The sequence below is a fragment of the Nomascus leucogenys genome, chromosome 22a (genome assembly GCF_006542625.1).
Source record: "Nomascus leucogenys isolate Asia chromosome 22a, Asia_NLE_v1, whole genome shotgun sequence".
NCBI classification, from domain to species: domain Eukaryota; kingdom Metazoa; phylum Chordata; class Mammalia; order Primates; family Hylobatidae; genus Nomascus; species Nomascus leucogenys.
The window spans coordinates 63,366,664-63,390,104 of NC_044402.1; the positions used below are offsets into that span (position 1 = coordinate 63,366,664).

A 23,441-nucleotide genomic window follows, 5' to 3' on the forward strand; every position below is an offset into this window, starting at 1 on the left:
CCTTCTACATTACTGCAATAGCCTTCTACATAGACTTTCTACTTTCACTCACTTTCCTGAAATTTATTTCTCATACAACAAGCGGGGTGACCTTTAAAAATATAAATTTGTAAAGAAGGGGTCCAGTTTCAGTATTCTGCATTATAGCTTATATAAAAATTAACTCAAGATGGATTAACGTCTTAAATGTAAGACCTAAAACCATAAAAAAACTAGAAGAAAACCTAGGAAATACCATTCAGGACATAGGCATGGGCAAAGACTTCATGACTGAAACACTGAAAGCAACGGGAACGAAAGCCAAAATTGACAAATGGGATCTAATTAAACTAAAGAGCTTCTGTGTAGCAAAAGAAACTATCATTAGAGTGAACAGGCAACCTACAGAATGGGAGAAAATTTTTGCAATCTATCCATCTGACAAATGGCTAATTTCCAGAATCTACAAAGAACTTAAACAAATTTACAAGAAAACACCACCCCATCAAAAAGTGGGTGAAGGATATGAATGGACACTTCTCAAAGGAAGATATTTATGCGATCAACAAACATCTGAATAAAAGCTCATCATTACTGGTCAATATACCGTCTCACACCAGTGAGAATGGTGAACACTAAAAAGTAGGAAATAACAGATGCTGGAGAGGATGTGTAGAAATAGTAACGCTTTTACACTGGAAGACAGTGTGGTGATTCCTCAAGGATCAGGAACCAGAAATACCATTTGACCCAGCAATCCCATTACTGGGTATATACCCAAAGGATTATAAATCATTCTACCATAAAGACACATGCACACGTATGTTTATTGAAGCACTGTTCACAATAGCAGAGACTTGGAACCAGTCAAAATGCCCATCAGTGATAGACTGGATAAAGAAAATGTGGCACATCTATACCGTGGAATACTATGCAGCCATAAAAAAGGATGAGTTCATGTCCTTTGCAGGGACATGGGTGAAGCAGGAAACCATCATTCTCAGCAAACTAACACAAGAACAGAAAACCAAACATATGTTCTCACTCTTAAGCAGCAGTTGAACAATGAGAACACATGGACACAGGGAGGGCAACATCACACACCAGGGCCTGTTAGTGCGTGGGGGACAAGGGGAAGGAGAGCATTAGGAGAAATACCTAATGTAGATGATGGGTTGATGGGTGCAGCAAACCACCATGGCACATGTATACCTATGTAACAAACCTGCACGTTCTGCGCATGTATCCCAGAACTTAAAGGAAATATATGTATATTTGTTTTTATAGCTATTTCAAATACAACTTGAGGTCTTTAAAACAGGTCAACAAAGTCCTGCATTATTTTGCCAAGTCCTCTTCATGTGCTCCAAAGGTCTGATATCTAGTTCCTAGAGTAACACATCAGGCTCTCTGTTTCCCTACTGGCTAGCTCTTGTTTGTCTTTGGATTTGACTCATTCTCCCCAACATGCAGTAAGTCCATTTTCTCACTAAGGATTTTCTTCTCTTAGTTTGATATGTGTACTAGGGGCTTAAAACAGTTTCACAACAGTATGATTTCTTAGATTTCATCCCAAATATTCATTTAGTGGTTTCCAAATAATTTTTAGGATAAACTATGGGAGGGCCTGTGAGACATTTTTGGGTGGGTCCTGCTCACCTCTTCAGAATGAAGGGACAGTCACTAGGTGTCTATACCTTCTGTATACCTGTACTCTGGCCATGCCACTTATGTAGTGGTTATTTGAATGTCCCCCACCATGGTATACATCATTGTCGTTGCCTAGGGTACACTTCCCGTTTTGTCATCTGGCTCACTTTGGCTTGTCCTTCAAGACCCAGCTCAGTTATCACCTCTTCTGGGAAGCATTCCTGGAAAGGACCACGCCCTTGGTGTGATTGCAGTGCTCCATGTCTGTACACCCCTGAGTGTCACTCTGCACCTTGCACAGTGCACTTCTGATTTTTGTCTGTCTATTTCTTGTACTGATCATGGGCCCTGGAGGAAAGGAACTCTGTTCTTTGTGTTTGTCTTCCTAGTGCTTGACAAATGTTCATCCACACACAAGACAGCATTCAATGTTTTGTTATGGATAATGGTGATGTTGCATCCAGAAATAAGGGGGAAATAATTTGTATATATTTGAGGACACTATTTCTAGTTTTTTTGTGAGTTCCTTTATTTCTATTCTGATGCAAACATTATTTTAATAAATTATCCTTTTCTTTCTCCTTTCTCTCTCTTCTTTCTTTCTTTCTCTCTCTCTCTCCCTCCCTCTCTCCCTCACCCACCCTAAATGATTTTGAAAGGCCTTGGCAGTTATTCGTAGAATAAAGATTTAAGTCCTACAAAATAAACAGAGGACAATTAGTGATTTTAGTGTGTTAACCCACAAAGATTATTTTCTTTTTCTCCATGCCCATTTAGTAAGAATGGTTCTCTGAGACTGTGTAATTATGGATGAATGACATTGAAATGCTTGAGCAATAATTTGTAGGAAATACAATTATGAGTAGAAGTCATTAGTGGGAGTAAATGAGTAGTTTGTTGGTTAACAGGTCAACATCGAAAGCCCAAAGTGATTAAACATAGTATTAAATTACAAGTTAAAAGCATAGTCCTTTTTCATTTAGCATATTCATAAATTATTGAGCTTTTTATACTGTAGTTTTATGTGTTTTTTGATTTGTGGTACAGAAAGGAAGGGAGCTACCCAACCTGGGTTTCAATAGTTCTATGAACAGAAATGACTCAGATGTAAAAGGTGTGCAATGCCTTCTTCATCCGAGAAGTCAGTTGGTCCACCTTGTATGACATTTAAATAACATTTATGAAGTAATGAGTATAATTTTTTGAACATCAAAGCTAATTGGGTACAGTTAATTTACAGCTATTTCCAGAGGCTACAAATTCCATTTACTTGTCTAGTTCTCTGGTCTTAGATTCAGAAGAACTAGTTTCAGAACTTTGTGCTGATATCTATTACCAAATAATCTTGTCCTTGAAGAATCATAGTTTCCTATCTGTACAATCTGTTAAAATAAATAACAAAAATAAAAAACCAAAGATTTCTTACTTGACAATGAAACTAGTTTGCATAGGTTGGGGTTATTCTAAGTTTTCAATAAACGTTTGTATTTTTTTCTGCTTTTTGTATATTGAATATTATATACTCACTTGGGTATATATCTGATGGGAGTTTACAAGTGATTGCCCAGAAGGCAATACTTAAAATAGCTCATTTAAACCACTATGAATTGAATGTTAATTATGTGTCCAGTGCTGTGTTAGGAATTGTGCCATATATAAAGGAGACATGAGGCAGCGGCACAGCCGTCATGGTGCCACCTGTAAGGTGGAGAGAAAAGACACATGCACTTTAGTAATTTCAGGATGATTTAGTGCTGAGATACATGGGACTGACTATTGTTTATATAATTGAAGTCTCCCCAGGCTTCCCTGAGCCTGCTCAGCCTGTGGATATTTCAATAGTGATAAAAATTTTACTGTCTGCAGCTCCCAACTCTCACAAAACCTCCTCCTCTTTTTAGCATTTCTGCTTGCTTGTTCTAGGTGTTCTCACAATGTGTTTTCTGTGAGTTCATCTGTCTGCCTTAGTCACCATGAGGCATCTTTCATGTTCTTTTCCTCCTACTTTGGCTTCTTGGTCATTGTTCTCCATTCAGGAAGGTAGTAGGGGCTGCCTCATCTCTGCATCTACTGCTGGCACCTGCCATGAGAGTGCTGAACACATGGGTTTGAGGGTGTGGGCTTTCATTTAAAACCCCAAAGTGTAGGAGTGTACTGTGTCCCATGATGAAATGTGGCAACTGTCTCTGCATGCCTCTCAGAGTCCCACCTGATCAACTGGACACCAAGACATTGGGGCGCTTGTTTCTCTGTCTCATTTGTGATTTTATGCATTCAGGATGTATTTATGGAACACTTATTATATGCTAGATACTGTGAAAGGCATTGATGTTGTGACAGTGCACAAACATAGGTATGGTTTTGGCTGTTGTGTTTAGTGGGGGAGACAAATTCTAAGTACAGAAATAGAGGCCAAACTGCAGTTGTGTTAAGTGTGAGAAAGGAGACAGCCATGGTGATATGACAGATTATATACAGGGTTTGCCTACTCAGCAAGTCTTGGAGGCTTCTCTCAGGCTTAAGTTCTAAAGAATTCAGCAGAGTGAGTTGGTGAGAGAATCTCAGGGGGAGCAGCATCAGGTGACAAAGCCATCTGGAGGGTTCCTCCAAATTATTCCCTCAGGTTCAGTCACACGTCCTTGTGGTCAAGAGAGAGGGCCTATATCTGAGATTGACCCCATATCTTCTCTGTCATCTTTTCTCTCATCTGTTTCTTTGTGCAAACTTCCTCCCCCACACAAAGCAGCTCCAATAAATGGCCCACAAGCTACCCAGACATGCTTGGGAATGCCTAAATCCCAGATGTATACACAGATTTTGCTGAAGGAACGATGTCACTGATCACTACAAGGTCTGTAGGAGGAAGTGAAGATGAAGTATGTTCTGAAATTCATTGAAAAGATCTGGTTTGAGTTGTGCTGTAAAAGGATAGGTGAAGAGAAAGAAGCAAGGACACGAGTGGAAAGGACAAAATTGACAAAAGATTAGAGGCAGGATGATCCTGTTAAATGAGAAGAGGTAAAGAGACTGGGCTTCTTGGAACAGAATTTATTAAGAAATCAGAGACCATAAAGTAGGGTCACATTATGGAGAGTTTAAAGTCAAGCAGGAAATTTGAGACTTTGTTACTGAGTATTGCAGGAAAATACTGCAGGTTAATGGACAAAGAAGGGATGTAATTAACTTAGCACAAAATTTGTTTAAAAAAAGAACATAAGGAGGAATACTTAAAGGAATAAAAGCGGTTTGCAAGAGGGTCTAGCACAGATAATTATTACAATAATTTTAAGATGGTAGTAGCTCATCTACATGTCAATATCTACTATGTAGCTAGAAATATGAAGCCAACACTCATTAAACATCCAGGCTTGATGTTTTAACCACACACATAGAGATGTTATTTTTGCAATGAGAGTGCATAAGTTATAAGATAGTTTTACTGCTTTCTAGAGGCTCTGTCAATATTTAAAAAGGTGTAACTTTTTGTTAATAGTTTAAAAATGTACTTCGAAGATTTTCTGTGAATTTTTTCATCCATTCAGAGTTGACCATTATTTATAGGAGTAATTAGTTGAGCTAGACCTTTGTGGTCTCTACTGTTGGTTCTGCCATGTGTAGCTTGCATGTTGATAGTCACATAGTAGGTGTTTGTTGCATATTAATTGAGAATTGTGAATATTGATCACAGAATCTGACGGTGTTTTGTCTTGGATAAACATTTTTGTATGCTTGGTGGAGATTTTTCTATGTAGACATTCAAGAATGGGTTATAAAAATTCACATATATATGCATATACATATAAATAAATTTTATTTCATTTTATTGTTTCCAAGGGTTAAGATATACAAACAAGAAATAAAATTAAAATTATTTTCTTTTGGGATGATTTATGTCTTAATTTTCACCTGCCCTATAATTAGAAATTTTGAACTCTCTACATTTTTTTAAGACAAAATTATTGCCCAAGTAAACTTCAGAAATTACAATATTAACCCAGAGACCTTTCTAAGCCTAGAACATTATTGGTACAAGTGCCTATGCTCAGAGAGACAAATAAATAAAGAGGAAAGTTTAAAATAATTTGAAAATGATTTATTGTCGGCCACCTCTGTAGTTAGAGATTCAAGTATTATTACTTTACTTTAGTACAACAAGGGAGGACAGTAACTTGCTGCAGGCTAAAGGTAAATTATCATCCATTGCAAAAGAGGAAGGAAATGTACTACAGAAAGAGGAAGGAGTAGGGAGTAAGCCTTGTGTTTTCTGAAGTATTCAGATAATGCCTTGAAAAAATCTGTGCCTTGACCCTTGCTGGAAAAGACCAGAATAAACTGTGAGACAGATGACCTTCTTGAATCTTTGATAATTGGAGATTAGCATGCTGGTATGGGCGTGGTCAGGTGGGTATGCTGGAGTGTAATACAAACGAAGTTATCTAGAACCACAAGTTCCCCTTCGTCAACTGCATTTAGCAGTCCTATGTTAGATAGGTCTAGTTTTTAGAGTTTGAAGGGATCATTTAATACACCAAGACTTATGACAACTCTAAGAGATAATTTTTGTTTTCACCTCTATTTTTGTTATTTGTGAAGTCTTCATACTGGAAATTAGTTATGGAGGTCTACATCAGAAAGTCTAATAACCACTTGTTTTTACTTGGAATAAAAAAGAGGTGGTAAAATTTCATCCTCAAACAGTGTGACACAGAAAAGGAAGAGAAAGGACTAACATACACTTAGGGTCTATTATGTGGTAACATCCAAGCTAGATGTTTCATAGATATTATTTCGTTGAATCTTTCCAAAACCCTGTGATGGAAGACCCTGCTACTTCTGTTTTTAACTGAGGAAACTGAAGCCCACTCATCAAGTTTATTACTCTAAAGAATAGGGTTAGAATATGACAAGACCGTGACTCAAATATAAGTGTAATCTGACCACAATTCTTGTGCTTTTTACGCATTGCTATTCTCTATTCTGGCTTACTTTTATTGACTTCTTTTTATAGATAAAAGAAAACTAATGTCAAACAAAATAAAACAAAACTAATATAAAAAATTGGTGCTTACCTATCCTGAAGCTTGCTTTTCCAGGTCTTATTTTATGGGATTCTTTGGCTAAATAACATCACATTTATTAATGATTAATCACGTTTTGATTAATGATTAAATTATCTGGACAACTTTTCCTTGGGCTGCTTTAGGTTCACTGCCAGAAGTAATTGTCACTCGTCTTCGAGCAACTGCCCATGCCCGAGACGCAGTGTTGGCTTTAGAAGATGCTGTGGACTGGCACCCTGGGGATGAAGTTGTCATCATCAGTGGAACAGGTGTTGAAGGTGCCAAACCGATGGAAGAGATTGTCACTGTGGAAACTGTGCAGGATACAGACCTCTATCTTAAGTCACCTTTGAGGTACTGAGCGTCAGCTTGGCTAAGTTGACATGGAAGATGATGAGATCTTAACTGTGTTGGGGTCTGGACATTTGTATTGGGGTCTTTAGATGATTTATTTCTTCTGCTTAAATAATGGTAGACATTTTGACAAGAAAATTAAAAAGCATGAAATGTTTTGAAGATTTAGACTTTGTAAGTTAGTCTGGTGAGTCTCTAGAACTTCTGTCTTACACAAATGATTAGGGCAATGATCAGCATAATTTCTAATTTTCATGTACTTGTGTCTATAGTTCACTATTTGGTATTGAGTTTCTAAAGAAACATGAATAGATCTACAAAGGAAGAATTATGTCAATCTAGTGGCTTATTATTCCTAGTAAGATTTGGAGTAATGTCCTCAGTTCTATCATCCTCTCTTTTTCCCCAGATATTCTCACAACTTTACAGAGAATTGGGTGGCTGGGGAGCACCATATTTTCAAGGCCACCGTGGCTCTGCTCAGCAGGCGTATTACCATACAAGGAACTCTCACTAACGAGAGGGAGAAGCTGCTTGTTTCATGCCAGGAGGCCAATGCTCCAGAAGGTAGAAGAGTTTTTTGTTGGAAAGTCCAATGAGCAAAAATGAATATTCTTACTGTCTGATGATAGACGGCATTGCTATGGTTGACCTCTTTTAAAATAGAGTAAGCCCTTAACCTTTGGATGCCCATACTTTTCTGTAGTTTTCAGAACGCTCTTGATTGTCATTTCATCCTCCTCCCTGCCCCACTGCCCAACAACCTTGTGAAAAAGATAAACAAAAGACAAAAGAAATAGAATATTATTTCTCTGGGGAAAATATTTCTATTAAAGAACTAAATCTGAAGAGTTGAATTACATTTCTGGGTTCAATGTTAAAATTCCAGGCCACTTCTAAGATTCTCAGGAAAGCCATATGCCAGAGTTCTGGGCTCAGGCAGCACATTCTTACTGATCAGACTTGTAGGGCTCCCCCATCCCCTTTTTGGGATTTGTTTTCTGAGTGAACTACCACATACTTTAGGTAAGTGGTGGAAAAATTCAATTTATCTTCTAGTAGAATAGCAGGCACTGAATCACATTGATGTGCCTATTAAGCATCTATTTCAGGGATGGTTAGTTTAGTAGGTGATGTTTTGGTTTCCCAGGCTGTACATTATGAGGCTTTCACATGTTGTGAAGATATCATTTGTCAACTTTGGTCCAGGATGGTGTGGGTGTCAAGGATGACTTCCAGGCATGAGCTCTGGATGGATGATGAGGCTATTTGCTGGGATGGGAAGGGGAGTAGATTTTGGGGTGGGAGAGTGGCAATCGTGAGTTTAATTTTGTATATGTCATAACTGAGATGCCAGGCCAGCAACTGTGTAGAGATGTCTGGTAATGTGTGGAGCCTGGAAGAAAGGTCAAAGGGAGCTGGAGTTAAAGATTTGAGTTGTGTCTAAATATAGGTGCATGTGAGTAAAATGTTGCCACGTGGTTTGGTGTGGGGAGTTGTTAGAAGTAGAGAGGCAGTTTGGCCTCACCTCCCTCCCTACAAATCATCTACTCACAAATGTGTCATTCTAAAAAGAATGTTTGGATAACAGTGGGTTCACTTCCATCAACTGCCCAACTTTATCAATTCTGCAGAATTGGGATCTACATTCTATTCAAACTTCCTTGGTATTCTGAGATCATATTTTGCCAAATATTGCATTTGATCATGCTGCCAGTGAGACCATGCTTCTAGGTTTAAGCCATTATAAATCTGTGAGCCCCAAATGGAAAACATCCTTGATTTTATCACAAATCGTAAATATAACTACAATATTCTCAAAATAAGTCATTCCTTTTCTGTGTGGGGCTGGAGTGTGGAACAAGGTAGCTGAATTTAATAACACAAGGCCTGTCCATTTGAAAATCTTATGGATCACTGGCACAAATAATCGAATTGTGATAAGGCATACAAATATAAATATCTCTTCATTCACCTCTTCTCTGGGTATTAGCAAATGACTGGATTCTGAAATTTACTGTGATATGATACAGTGTTTTATATTATTGGTGCTTCTTTGGATCATTAACATGAAAAATCTTTATTATTCATTGGAGAGATGATTTATTCTCCAGATTACTTTGTACCACCAAATGCCATGTATCAACAGAAGGTGCCCTGGATCCTGAGGTCACAACATTTTGGTAGCAGTAGTAGTCGTGTGTGTTAGGTCCAGGTGGTTTGCTGCCCTCCCTGGTATTCATAGTTATGTGTGTTCAGGTGGTTGCTGTCCTCACTGGCATTTGTAGTTGTGTGTGTTAGGTTCAGGTTGCTGCTGTCCTCATTAGTGGCACAGCTGGGGAAGTAGGTGTTGGTGCAGGAGCTGCTCAGTTGCTTCTCTGGAGTCCTTTGACATTTCTGTGGTAGCGTTATTGCTAAGTCCCCAAACCATAAAACAGCACAGTAATGGGGAAACCTCGTTGGACAGCTTAAGATTAAAAAGTGCTGTTATTATATTCAGTGCTAACATGTCTTTCCTACAATTATCGACCACAAGAAGGTCATTTTATTGCACATTTCCTCCAGAGGATCTTTTAGATTGAAATAAGCATCTATTTAGGTTGGGTTTGTGGGTTATAGTCTGACTCTTTGTGACAGTAATTAAGGTGATTGATTTGGGAGTTTCTTGAAAAAATAGAATGAAGGCAACATCATGTCCTGTTTATCGGATCTTTTAATTAATAATCTACAGAGGAGAATCAAAGAAAAGGGGAAATAAGATTATTAAATGAAATAAACAGTAATGGTTTTTCCTTGGTGCTGACAGTACCTTTCAAACTGGGAGATTTGTCTGGAAGCATGTTCTACATGCTTTAGGTTCTCTGGACTTTATTTTGTGTTTCAGGTAATCTGCAGCACTGTTTGTATTCCATGAGTGAGAAGACGCTGGGATCCAGGGATATGGGAGCCAGAGTGATCGTTCAGTCCTTCCCAGAAGAGCCCAGCCAGGTCCAGTTGAAGGGAGTGCAGTTTCGAGTCTTGGGGCAAGCCTTCCATAAGCGTCTGAGCTCACTCACTCTGGTGGGAGCTATGAGAGGTAAGGGGGTCCAGACCTAGGACCTTCTCATGTTTCTTTCTCCCATGTTTAAGGCACTACATGCATGGAGGATTGATAGATGATATGTGGGATTTGAGGGATTTAGAGATGGATAATTGTTATATTCTAGGTCTGTGGTTCCCAAACTTTAGTATGCCTAAACAAATCACTTGTGGAGCTTATTAAAATTCAGAGTTATAGACCTTACCCCAAGAAATTCTGGTCTAAGGTAGACTTAGGAATGTGTATTTTGAATATACAAACCTTTTGATTCTGGAACAGGCAGTCCAAGGAGTCCACTTTGAGAACTGTCACTATAATACAGCACACGAGAGTGAACCACACAATCCTGTGTTTTGAATTCTGTATCTACCACTTACTAGCTTTGTGACTACAGGTGAATTGGCATTACATTATCAACACTGTGGGAGTCCAGGCACTTCTATGTAAAGTTGTCCTAAATCAGAGGAATCTTTTGCCTGGGGAAATGAGGGGGAATGGGCTGAAACCCAGGTGCTTTTTATGGGAATGAGGAGCAGTTACATGTACAGATCTTGGCCAGACATGAAGATATAAGAAGGGAGCAGGAAACATCAAATTCAGGTGAGAACAACTAGGTGAAAAACAAGATCAGAATCAGAAAAAGAGAATATGACCCAATGCACTGATAAAAGTTCTAAAATCAAAGTTGAATGTAGGAACATCCAGGGCAAAAACTCATTACCAAAAGCTGATATACAGAAAATCACAGAATGGGGGTGCAGATGCCAAGTCAGGAGGACAGCAGCTCCATTTCTGAGTGATCCTCCCCATTCATCAGCACTTTCAACACCCACACACTCAAGCTTTGCCTTCTTTAAAGAGGTCGTGCCCCAGGGGTTCAGAGGTTGATGCCTGATAAAGGACATCAGGGCATACTTTGTGGTTCAGGTGGCTCTTGAGAGATGCTAGGATTCCAACAGGTAATTGCAGAGTAATCCTTGAGGTCATTGAGGGCAGGATTCTGAACTGCCAGAAGCAACATTTTCCTTCATTTCCAATTATCTGCATGCTAAGGAAGTCTATTTATTCTAATTTTTCCAATCTTTTTTAATTTATTTGAGTCATTTCAGAGGATGGCTCCTCATATGGCCTCTCCCCTAGTGCTTTGGATTGATTAGTATCTTTATTTCCTTCTCTCTGGTTCTTTGGTCAGCTGTATATAGTACTGCAGAATATTTGACATGCGGCCAATTCAGTAAAAAAGAAGGTAGCTGTCACAAATAAGTTATCAATTGAACATAATCAAAGCCCTTCCTTGATCAAATTTTACCTATCTCTCCCACCTCTGTTTCAATCAGAGTAGCTGCACGTTCATCTATTTTTATAGATATTTTATATTTAAGTTTTATTTGAAAAAGAGTTCAGTGCTTAAAAAATAAAAGTTTGAAAATTACTGCATTAGTACATTATTACCTTTAAATCCCTGTTAAAATGCAGAGGCTAGAAACTTTTGGAATGATCATCAAGGAATCTTTTATTGTTTAACACCCTGAAGCCCCTCATGTCCTACACAGCTAATTACTCCCAGCTACTAGAGTTAGAAAGCATTGGGATCTTTGAACAGTACTTTTTAAAAAATTTAATTTAATTTTAAGTTCCAGGATACATGTGCAGGATGTGCAGGTTTGTTACATAGGTAAATGTTGCACAGTACTTTTTAAAGGTTCACCAATCCCAGTATTCCACCCATAAGAGCTACACAAACACATAAGTACTTATTGGTTCTTCACATGGTCAGGCATATTCTGTTTGGGTGATATGGTGAAGATTCTGTGCACCACGGGCAGTGTTTTCTACAGAAGTAGATATGGATGGGTTAATTTATTGGGGTGGATCCTTGATGAGTAATGTGAGGGCACCTAGTAGTAGAAGAGCTGAGATTGAGGGGAATGTGGAGATCCAGTGTCAATAGTGATGTTAAAGTTGAGAATTTTTTGGGTAGTCCCAATTTTAAAAGTCAAATTATTCTGTAAACTAAAGTAACTTTTCTAATATCCCAACACTTGGCATCTGTATCTTTCTCACTACCTAGTAATAATACAAAGGTCCCTTTTTAGGATTTGTAGTTTAATTATTCAAATAATGGATTTTTATTATTTTAATATCAGTTTCCTCCATCAGAATGCAAATACAGGAATGCAGAGTTTATTTTGTTTCGTTCATTTTTATGTTTCCAGCACAATGCAATGCACAATTCCTGAGACATATAGTTGATACTCAGTAATTATGTATTCATTGACTCATCTAGGCCTCATAACCAGACTTGGGGGTCATAGAATATGCCTATGGAACCAGTGTAATGATTTTCCTAATTGTCAATTTTTTAGCATAGTAGGATAGCTTCCTCTTTGGTTTTATAAACCTATCCAGTTCAAATGTGAGAGTCATGATCCTCAGGCCAACCTTTGGCCTTGCTTACAGTTAGGAATAAGAGTCTCTGGCTATCTTGGGCCAAGAATATTATTGCTTCGTAAATTATAAATATTAATTCACAGCTCCAGGTTTCAAAGATCAAGGCTGGCCCATAAGCAGTGCTCTTCACATTATCCGTAACTTCTCGTCTGCTGTATTGGGATGAGAGCTGATACCAAAGATGACGCAGCCAGTTGGAAATCTTGACAGCCATGGGTTCTTTTATTGTTTAGACATACTTTGTCTTTCTCAGATTGTTTTTTTTTTTTCTTTCTAACACCTGATTGTTGAATTTCACCCTTTTCATTATTGAGGCCTCTTTGTTTGAATTACCCATTCTCTTGATTTGATTGCTGCTTCTAACTTCTTATCTCCTGAGTTTCATTATTGTGTGGGAGAATGTCTTTAGCTATAGTGTAGTTTCCTTTAAATGTGGTCAACGGAATCTCAGGAGCCATTTCTAATTTTTACTTTACTCTCTCCTATTCAGAGTCTTTCATACAGGGCTGCACAGTGAGGAGTTCCTTCAGTAGAGGCCTCAGCATGTGCGGGACCTTGGGCCTGAAGGTGGACAGCAATGTATTCTACAATATTTTAGGTCATGCTCTGCTAGTTGGTAAGTAAAACAAGCTTGTTTAATTTCTGCATTCTTGAGTAGGACACAGTTGTTCACAATGAATTCTCCCCAGATTTCTAATTCTCAATTTATAAAAATATTGGCTTTATGATCACTAGAAATGGGCTGTAGTAAAAAATTCTAAATTTAAATGTAGTCATCACTGATTGGCTTACTAAACTTTACCCATAGGATACTGATCTTTTAAAGGTTAGTTCAGGTTAATAAGTATATAATGGAAAGTTTTAAAGTTTACTACCAGTAATTTTCACAATAATTCTAAGTCACATATATATCTTTGTATAGTCTTACAGACTGTCAAACTTGGATGTTGGCCAAGGATTTAAAAATCTGGAATTCTCTTCTTAATAGAATTTAAGCTCCTGTGGCTTGCTGAAGAAGCCCATGTTTCAGAATCTTCAACTGATCACCTGTATCTACTTCTGTTTCCTAAAGTTCATTCCCCTTCGAAAACTCAGAATTATCTTTAAAAATCTCAAATTGTATCCTATCACTTCTCTCCATTGAGTTTCTTATTGCTTTTAAAATAGAATCCCAAACTTTTCACCAGACTTAAAAGATCCCTTTGGTGATTTTGTCTCTGTTAACTTCTGTAAACTTGTCTTGTTCTTTTTCTCTTCCTCCATACTCTAGTGACACTAAAATATTTTATTTTAGTTCCTTCAAAAGACCACACTTTTTCCTTCCTCAGGGTCTTTGCACAAGCTCTCTGGCTCTGTTCATGCCCCTTACTCTTCTGCAAGATTCTCTCTCCCAGACAAGTCCTTCTGTTTAAGCTCTTTAAGCGCCAATCGGTACTTCTTGATTTAAAATTATATACCACATTTCTGGTCATCTGATTAATGTCTTCATACCACCGGATTTCTTGAGGACATTGTCTCCTGAACACTTAGCATATTAACTAGTGCATGGTAGATCTATTAGTTGAAAGAAATGAATGAATTAAGGAACAAAGGGTCTCTAGTTTTATCAGAATAAAAAAGTAAATCAGAGGTTTTCACTGAAAGTAAGAATATAACTGTATTTGTTAAATACCATTTGATATTTAATTCTGTAGTATCATCAGTGGGAAAATACATGTTTAATTTAAGAACAATCTGTTGAGATAAAAGCTATAAAAGTTCTATCCTGAGATGGAAACTGTCTAGTGAGAAAATATGAATCAGATACATTTGCTTTAAAACATACTCTAGCTCTAAAAGACAAAAAACTAAGGGTAACTGAGGTGATCAGGTGCAGAAAAATCTTTTGATTAGAAAAGGACAGCCACAGGGAAGTCAACTAACAGATGTAGGATTGACTTTGTTTGTTCCTACGTTTGTCTGTGCAAGGGAAAAGGTGAAACATCAAGGAGAAATTGAGAAAGGTATCCTAACAGTATTACCTTAGCAGAAAACAATTATGTGGAATAGATATTAACTACGCAAGGAAGAAAACCTGTAGGAGGAATTTAGCCTTTGGTGCTTGAATGTTGTGAATTATAAGCTTTTGACATCTATTGTATTACAAGTGAGGGAATTAAAATTTTTGTTTATTGATGTGTGGTAGGTAAAGCACTCAATCTCACACATAACAAGTATGCAAACCCAGACCCATGAAATGGCATGAGGAAGCCCAGATACTTAAATACTTTGTAATGAAGGGTTCTTTGGGGCTGCTCTTTATTGATAGCCCTTAAGTGACTAATTTCTCTATTAGCATGGCCCATGCTTGCTCTTCTATTCCAACCTCAGTGGTTTGGGTGAGAAGGTCCTAGATATTGTCCATCCTGTTCCTACAGGACATTTCAGATCTTCCAGGGGAAGGTGAGGGCATGCAGATAGCAGGTGGCCAGTTTGAACAGCTAGGAATGGGGTTAGTGTTGACACAGGATATGTGGCACTTAACAGTGGAGATAGTCACTTAGACTCCTCCTCAGAAGTAAAACAGATCTATTTTTCTGTTCTTTTTATTTAAAATGAACTTCTGATTCCTGATACTTTAGAACTGAAGAGTTCATAAGATCTGCATCTCTTTCCCTGATTTACAGATAAAAACACAAAAACAAAATCAAAACAACCCACACCCAAAGAAGTAGTGTTGCAGCATCTCTTGTTTTCCTAAGTGACATAAAATATGCTCAAGTAATGGGGTCTTTTGTTCTCAGGGACATGCATGGAGATGAGATATATCTCCTGGGAGGCAATTCATGGAAGGAAAGATGGTAAATATGTAAATTGATTTTAAATCTATTACAGTGTATTTAAAATTGTCATATATTTTATAGACAAGCCTGATGGCAAAATGTTAGGTCTCTTAAGTTGATTGTGCATACTAAATATTTTCTAAATATATATATATATGAAATGCATTATGTGAACTCTGATGTGTATTAGTAGAATCAAGGGTGTTGAGTTGAGTACATTTTAATTATGTTTGTGGATCCCCTGGGTTTGTTGAAACATTAGACTGGTCAGGACATGGAAATATAATAAGAAACAACGTGATCATCCGGGTTTCTGGTGCTGAAGGACTCTCCAATCCTGAAATGTTGACACCATCTGGCATCTATATCCTCAGTCCCACCAATGTTATAGAGGTAAGATCTTCAGCTCTACCAGGAAGACCAGAACCGAGAGGGCATAAAGTTCTTTCTCAATCAGGGGTGTCCAAACTTTTGGCTTCCCTGGGCCACATTGGAAGAATTGCCTTGGGTCACACATAAAATGCACTAACACTAATGACAGCTGATGAGCTGAAAAAAAATTGTAAAAAAATCTCATAATGTGTTAAGAAAGTTGATGAATTTGTGTTTGGCCACATTCAAAGCCATCTTGGGCTACATGCGACCTGTGGGCTGCCGGTTGGACAAGCTTCCTCCAAAAGTTCTTTAAGGTGGCAGCATTAGTGGTGGTGTGGTATGAAATGTTTACTTGCTGCATATTAGTATCAAGAAAATAATTTATAATTTTGCATTAAACCAGTGCTTTAGGATAAATGTAAGCATTCCTCTCAGGATTTCTGGAAACACTTTATTGAAGCAATAGGTAATGGAGCAAAACAAAGTAGATATTGATCGTTTCCTGGTCATTTAGATAGTGCAAACTAAAATATCTCCCTGAACTACCCACTCTGGGTGCTGATTTTTGTCTCTCTTGATTCCAATACCAATTTCTTATTAAACCTTCACTATCTTACTATGTTAATGTGGCCATATTTTGTCCTTTAAGAGTGTTCAAAACTGAGTCATGAGGTGTATAAGGTCATGTCAGATTCCAGGAGGATGAAGTCCACTTCAATGACCTTGATTTTTAAAATCCCATTATTTAGTACAACTTAACATTGGTTTCTCTTGGTAAATTTCTGTTTAAACATTTAAGAACTTAATTTTTGGGGGGACAATGTAGCTGTAGACCTGAGTGAACAAGTGCATCAGAGTAGTGGCAGGCCATTTCGTTTCCCCTTTTCTAATTATTTTATCCCATGGATCATGTATCAAAGGAGTTAAGGGCCTCACTCTTCCAGGAAACTCCTCTGAGCATCCACTATGTCATTATGCTGAGTTTCTAAGGAACTCAGAGGATGAGCTTCTTTCTCACTGATCATCTGTTTTTAATTACCTTCAGCTGAATAACCCCTAGTAAAAGTAGTGGTTATCTCTTCAACCTTCCTTAGATTCTTAATTATGTTTGTTCCAAGCACAGCACTTACACACCATTTTAGGTGCCTAATGGGAGTGGCTAATATGCCAGTAAGCAAAGGAAGCAGAACTACACGGACTGTAGGAACCCAGACCCCAGACCCAGGACAGCTGGAGCTGCATTTAACTTGTTGGCTACTACAGGCCAAAAATCCTAATGATAATTAGGATTTTTCTTTGTTGTTATTTTAAATTTTTAATTCTGAAATAATTTCAGACTTACAAGAAGCTGCATAAGTAAAAGAGTTCCTATGTGCCCTTTCTATGTCTGCAAGCTTTTGGGCTTAAGAAACCATGTTTTTGTGTACTTTTCTGGATAGCATAATGTTGACTACATCAAATGCAGGAAAGTAAACCCTCAGAGTTGCCCAGCTCACCCTGCTGTGTAAAGCTGGAATGTCCTTGTCTCACTGGGTAATATGTGGTTTGCTGGACAGGAGTACTGGCCACTGGCTGACAAGAAGAAGGGCTGAGCTGGCTGCAGGTGCAGAGAACCAGAGGGTAATTTGAAAAGCTGTGGGTTGCGTGAGCCTTTGCAAAATGACCTGTAGAATAATACCCAGTCAGGAATAGAAAAATTGAGTCTACAACTAGCTGCTTGCTCTCCCTCCAATGCTTTCCATTTCCCTTCATTTACTTTCTTACTCTTGTATCCATTTTACAAAATTAGAAAAAAAATGCAATGCATATGTTTTGAGAATGGAGTTTTAGGTTAAACTGGTAATGTAGATTCATTAGGTATATTCCTGACATATTCATCCTTGGTGACCTTAAAGTTCTAATTCTATTTTCATTAGCTTTTAGACGCTAGCACGATGTCTAAAACATGGTAGTTGCTCAAAAAAAATGTATTTAATGTAACGAATGAGGGTATAAATCTATAACCAAATTATATGGGGGAAGAAAAAGGAAAGTAAAGAACAAGTTCCAAAGTTATAAAATCATTTTGATGACTGAAAAATAAGTTTAGTCAGTGGAAGCATTTAGATTCTGTTGGGCCGTCAGCATTAGATCTTGCAAAGTCTACTCCAGTTTTTCAGTTGTGCCATTGGCTTTCTGTTATTCAGTCTTTTTTTTTTTTTTGTATTCTATTGTCTGTGATGTGCCATTACTTAAAGACATAGGTGATAACTGGGCATATGTGAAAAAAACCTATGTTCCCTAGGCGAGTCTCAAACTCTTGGTCTCAAGTGATCTCCCCACTTTGACTTCTCAAAGTGTTGGGATTACAGGTGTGAGCCACCGTCCTTGGCTGAGTTAGTGTTTATTGTGTCCTGTATGGATGATACACAGAGTATTTTGAAGAACATGTTTTAGAAATATCCCTTTATTCCAAAGGGATAATAAGGAGGCTTCCACAATAACAAGGTATGTGTGTATGTGTGTGCATGTATTTGTGTGTATGTGTATAACATGTAGAACAGAAAGAGATGTGATAGAAAATTGTGATTAATTAGGATTTTTCTTTGTTGTTATTTTAAACTTTTAATTTTAAAATAATTTCAGACGCACGAGAAGCTGCATAAATAAGAGAATTCCTATGTGCTCTTCATCTGGCTCCCTCCAATGATAACATAACCATAGCCATAGTCATGGAGCTGTACCAAGGCCAGGATGTTGACAGTGGTATGATAGTATTAATTAAACAAATGCATTTATTTAGACTTGAAGAAGATGGCCTAATCTTCATGTTTGGGCAACCAACTCTGAAAGCCTAAACTCACTCTCCTCACATACCTGAGTCTGACCTTGAAATCTCTGACCTGGCAGGTAGGTAGGTAGGCAGGGGAAATGATTCTTAAGTCTGTGCAATGGTTTGTGGTTTTATATTATTCCTAAATTGCCCTGATGCAGAGCCGGGACCAAACTCGCAGCCACAACATAAGGAATTCCCCTGGGCTTGCAGTCAGTCGCCTTTGCAGTTCACTTACCTTCAACCTGGCATGAAGCAAACACATTTCAAATATGATATTCTTTTTTAGTTTTCATAGCCACAGGTGGTCTGCTTGTCTCCCTGCCCAGCCTGCAGCTGAGGTGAGTCCAGGGCAGTTTCACTGAGAAGCAAAACCTGAGCTTTGTACCTTCTTGCCAGTGAAGACCCACGAGTGGTATGTGCTTGAGTCTCCAGGGGCCTGTGGCATTCCCTGGTACATTTCTTAAATAGGTGTTTGCCATGCTTTCCAAAAGCAAGCTGGTGGTGGTTCTTTCATGCATCACCTGTAGCTTCTTAGAGCGCTTCACCCTCAGGCTGTCTTCCCTCAGCAGCTCCAGCTCTGGAGTCTGGGACTCCTTTGACTGGAGCTCCTTGTTATCTGTCAAGAGGCTGCATCTTTCCAGAAGACATAACCTATGTGAACCTGTTCTCATTCTCTCTGGTTGGGAAGTCTTTGCTCTCAAACAGCAAGGGACTGTTCACTTCCAGAGCTCAGAGTCTCCCTTGTTTATGTAGGTGTTGGAAATTTCCTATGACCAGACCCCTGTTTAGGAGAGTCCGTGGAAAAACTCTGAAGAAGAGCCCTTTGGAGACATGCATTTAATTTGAGGAGAATTTGTTCTGGTTTGTGAATCAATTTTGTAAGGAATTCTGTGTTTAAAGGCCCAACCTCAGTTCTCAAGCTTTCTCCACTCAATAGGTAATGCATATTTAAGAGCTGCCTGAAGGGTTAACTCACTTTTTTTCTAGTGACTATAGATGTACACCTCAAGGAGCTGGCTTACTTGGGCAGTTAATTTCTCTCTGGAATTTCTCTTGCTTGAATGTCCATAATACATTGACTTCCGCAAAGAATTGATTTCCACACAAAATTCCCTGCTTGCCTTAAACCCTTCCCCGCAAGCTGCCAGCTGCCTGCATAAATACGTGGTTTTTCCTCATGAATCATTTGTAGCATACACAATTGGAGTTGAGAGTAAGAAGGGCCAGGAAGGAATGTGATCTGACTGTTCAAGTGCTTCTTTTATAAGAAAAGTGAGTCTTATCAGCTAACAGAGAACCAAAGTTGCAGTCTCCTGCCCACCTATAAATGCGCTTGAAAAGTGTTTATATGTGATCACCCAGATGTGCCATAAATGCTAATGGCACTAGGGCAGATGATTCAACAAATCCATTTATTCAGGGAAACACGTGCTTTCTGAGCATCTGTGCTGGCAAAGGTGATGAATAAGGATGCAGTCCTTGGAATATAGTTTTGAAATTTAAGAATCTTTTCTTTCCTCATAAAATCTTGGTAATGAAATAGCATTTCCTTGGTAATGAAATAGAGCTGTGTGGACAAGTGAGATGATCACTTTTAGCCTCCAGTCCACATTTCTCATCGTATACTTGCAGACAAGGTGGGTGTTTAAGAAGCCCCCTTCTCTGGCCCTCGGTTCTTATGTACCTCTGACCTTTCCCAAGGCTTATGGGTATAGGGAGACATACCTAGAGAAGGTGGAGTTTTACTTCCCTGGGGAAAGTTTGTGTTGTGTAATCATGACTGAGAACAACAGCTGTGGTATATCTTTGTGTATCTACAAGGGCTGAAGAGATACATTGGGCACTTGTATTTGCCAACTAACAGACAGTGATTCTTCTCGAGGCCAAGAAGCAAGAGTGCATACTCTGTTTTCTAGCACAAGAGAAAAATTGAGATAGCTGATTTAATGCTAATAAATGTTTTTTTCCATGGGAATGCCTGATGCCTCATCTAATGGTTTTAAATGATATGAATAGTTTCCTAGTAAAGACTATGAAAGCATTCTTGTTATAATTACCATGTTTTCGTATTTAGACTTGTCTTTCCATCAAAATTTGGAGATGGGATACTGGAAAATGAGTGTGGGTTATTTTGCTAATATGTGACTCTAGTGTAGACGATAGACCAAGGTTTCTCAACTACATCAATATTGACATTTTGGGCTGGGTAATTCCTTGTTGTTGAGCCTATCTTCTGTATAACAGCATCCCTGGTATCTATGCACTGCATACCAGTAGCTCTCTTCTCTCTTCTTCATCCTCCAAGTTGTTACAATAAAAAATGTATCCAGAGGTTGTTAAATGTTCCCTAGGGAACAAAATCATCCCTGATTGACAAACACCATTCTAGACTAGGCCACCCTAAGACCATTGAAGTCTTAGAAATGGACTTGTGTTAGCATCTTTGATAGTGATTCACCTTAATATTCAGTGATATCCAAAAGTCACTTTTGGTGAGCACCCTCTGGTAGGTGAGACATGTGATTTGAATTCTAAGTGCTTTTAGGAAATTGGAGAATTGCTCATACTCCAAAATAATGAAGTGCAGGCGAGACTTGGCCAGTTAGTCCACAAAGGAACAAAACATCCTGTAACTGAATGAAAAATGAAGAAGAAATGGCTGTCTATTTACAAATACCCAGGGTAAGAACCTTTGGGACCCACAGTGAATTGAAGCTAAAGCTAAATAAACAGCCCGGGGAAATTGTGTCAGCATGTGCTGGCCTCCCTGACCAGGTCCTGGCTGCTGCCTGCTGGTCAGGCTTCTAGTGTCAGGGGGAACTCTGGCCCTGACTCACACTTCCCCCAAAACTGAAGGCCTCCAGGGGTTGAGGCATTGATTCTTTCTGTCACACAAGGCAGGGAATTGGGTGTTATTGGGTTAAGAGCAATCTGTTTCAGTTTTCTCCCCCATACTGTCTTTGCTTGGCTGAACATGTGTGTGTGTGTGTGTGTGTGTGTGTGTGTGTATTTCTTGTGGAACATGTGGTACATTCAGGAAGGAATAGGGCCTTTAAGTTCTCCTCCTGTCGGGGGTGCCGTTATATTATCACTGCCAGTGGATCACGCAGGTTCAGAGAGTTACCCTCAATAACACCTAAAGTTGGCTGGGCATGGTGGCTCATGCCTATAATCCCAGCACTTTGGGAGGCCAAGGTGGGTGGATCACCTGAGGCCGGGAGTTTGAGACCAGCTTGACCAACATGGAGAAACCCCATCTCTACTAAAAATACAAAATTAGCCGGGCATGGTGGTGCATGCCAGTAATCCCAGCTACTCAAGAGGCTGAGGCAGGAGAATCGCTTGAATCTGGGAGGTGGAGGTTGCGGTGAGCCGAGATCGTGCCATTGCACTCCAGCCTGGGCAACAAGAGTGAAACTCCATCTCAAAAAAAACAAAAACAAAAAACCTAAAGTTTTTCTTTCATTTGGAAGTTAAAGTCAATAAAAATATTAGTCTAGAATGACTGAAGCCATAGGATGAAATGAGTTTGCTTAGTCTAAGGATAAAGAAATGGAGAATAGCTACAAATAAAAGGGTATGGAGTCCTCACTCTCAATCCATCCTTACTGAGAATGTAGAAAAACTCCCTGAGCTGTGTGAAAGTCTAGTGCAAGACTCTGTCCTTAGATAGGTCAGAACTTCCTCATTAAATTCTAACCCTTATCTGCATCCAGTCCATATCCCTACTGTCTGCACTGATAGTAGATGACAACTGCAGATAATCTCAGTCTTTTCATCTGTCATTGCTCAAAATTCCTGTCTCAGAAGCCAGTCCTCGTCAACATGTCTGAGCCTTAATAACACTTGATCTCCATAATGCTGAAATTCCAGAACCCTCATCCTCCTTAAATGTACTCTTCAAAATGTCATGTCTTCTTCCTACTCTTGGGAAATGTCCCACACCCCTACCCATGTATCTCTGTGCACACTAAGCTGTGCATACTTTTTTCCCCATGTGGTGAGAATGAGAAGGATTTTACATTCTCTGGATTTGGGGTGTGAAAAGAGCAACTCCTTAGTTAAATCTGGCCTCCAAAATGCTCTCCAGATTTGGAGAAATCAAACACTACCCCCGGTGCCTTATATATTGATATATAGCAATATCAAACACTACCCCTGGTGCCTTAAAGATTAATTCACTTTTTTTTTTTTTTTTCTGGTGACTATAGATGCACACCTCTAGGAGCTGGCTTACTTGGACAGTTAATTTCTCTCTGGAATTTCGCTTGCGTGAATGTCCATGATACATTGACTTCTGCAAAGGATGTTGTTCAATATGTTGTCTCCACTATTGGAGGCCACAGCAAATGCCTGTTCTGTCCGTGACTGAGTGACAAGACTTTGCTTTGTACTGTCTTGTTTATGTTTCTTCACTTGCACCCTATTATCGGGCATCCTGCCTTTGGGTCCTACCTTCATGTCTCTACTCTAGTCTCTAACTTTTCCAGGCTTGGACTTGGATGGAGCTGACTCTGACAACTATTTGCTCTGTGACTTTGGGAAAGTTACTCAACATCTCTGAGCTTCAGTTTCTTTGCTATGAAACTGTAATAATAATACAAAACTCATTAAACTATTGTAAAAATAAATGAGACTCTAAAATCCAGTACCTGGACTGTAGTACCTTCTCTGTAGATTTTCACTATGAGTGTTATTATTCTACTCATTACTTAAAAAAATAAATACTTCTAAGGAAAAGAAAAAAAATCCAACGTACATATAACTTGCACTGAGCTGGGCAATGTTTGTGCTGGGTACCTAGCAATGGATTCTCCCCCTGATTTCTAGGTCTTTATCGTCCTTCAGTTTTCAGC

At 38.8% G+C, this 23,441-nt stretch overlaps 1 protein-coding gene across 1 annotated transcript in view; it reads left to right on the forward strand.

Moving 5' to 3' along the window:
• Positions 1 to 23,441, forward strand: part of PKHD1 (PKHD1 ciliary IPT domain containing fibrocystin/polyductin) — a 475,332-nt gene that overhangs the window by 172,048 nt on the left and 279,843 nt on the right. The window contains exons 37-42 of the mRNA XM_003254164.4: positions 6,833 to 7,043; positions 7,453 to 7,610; positions 9,928 to 10,119; positions 13,064 to 13,189; positions 15,357 to 15,413; positions 15,658 to 15,788. Coding sequence (XP_003254212.2) covers positions 6,833 to 7,043; positions 7,453 to 7,610; positions 9,928 to 10,119; positions 13,064 to 13,189; positions 15,357 to 15,413; positions 15,658 to 15,788 — 875 coding nt within the window. The remainder of the gene's footprint in view (positions 1 to 6,832; positions 7,044 to 7,452; positions 7,611 to 9,927; positions 10,120 to 13,063; positions 13,190 to 15,356; positions 15,414 to 15,657; positions 15,789 to 23,441) is intronic.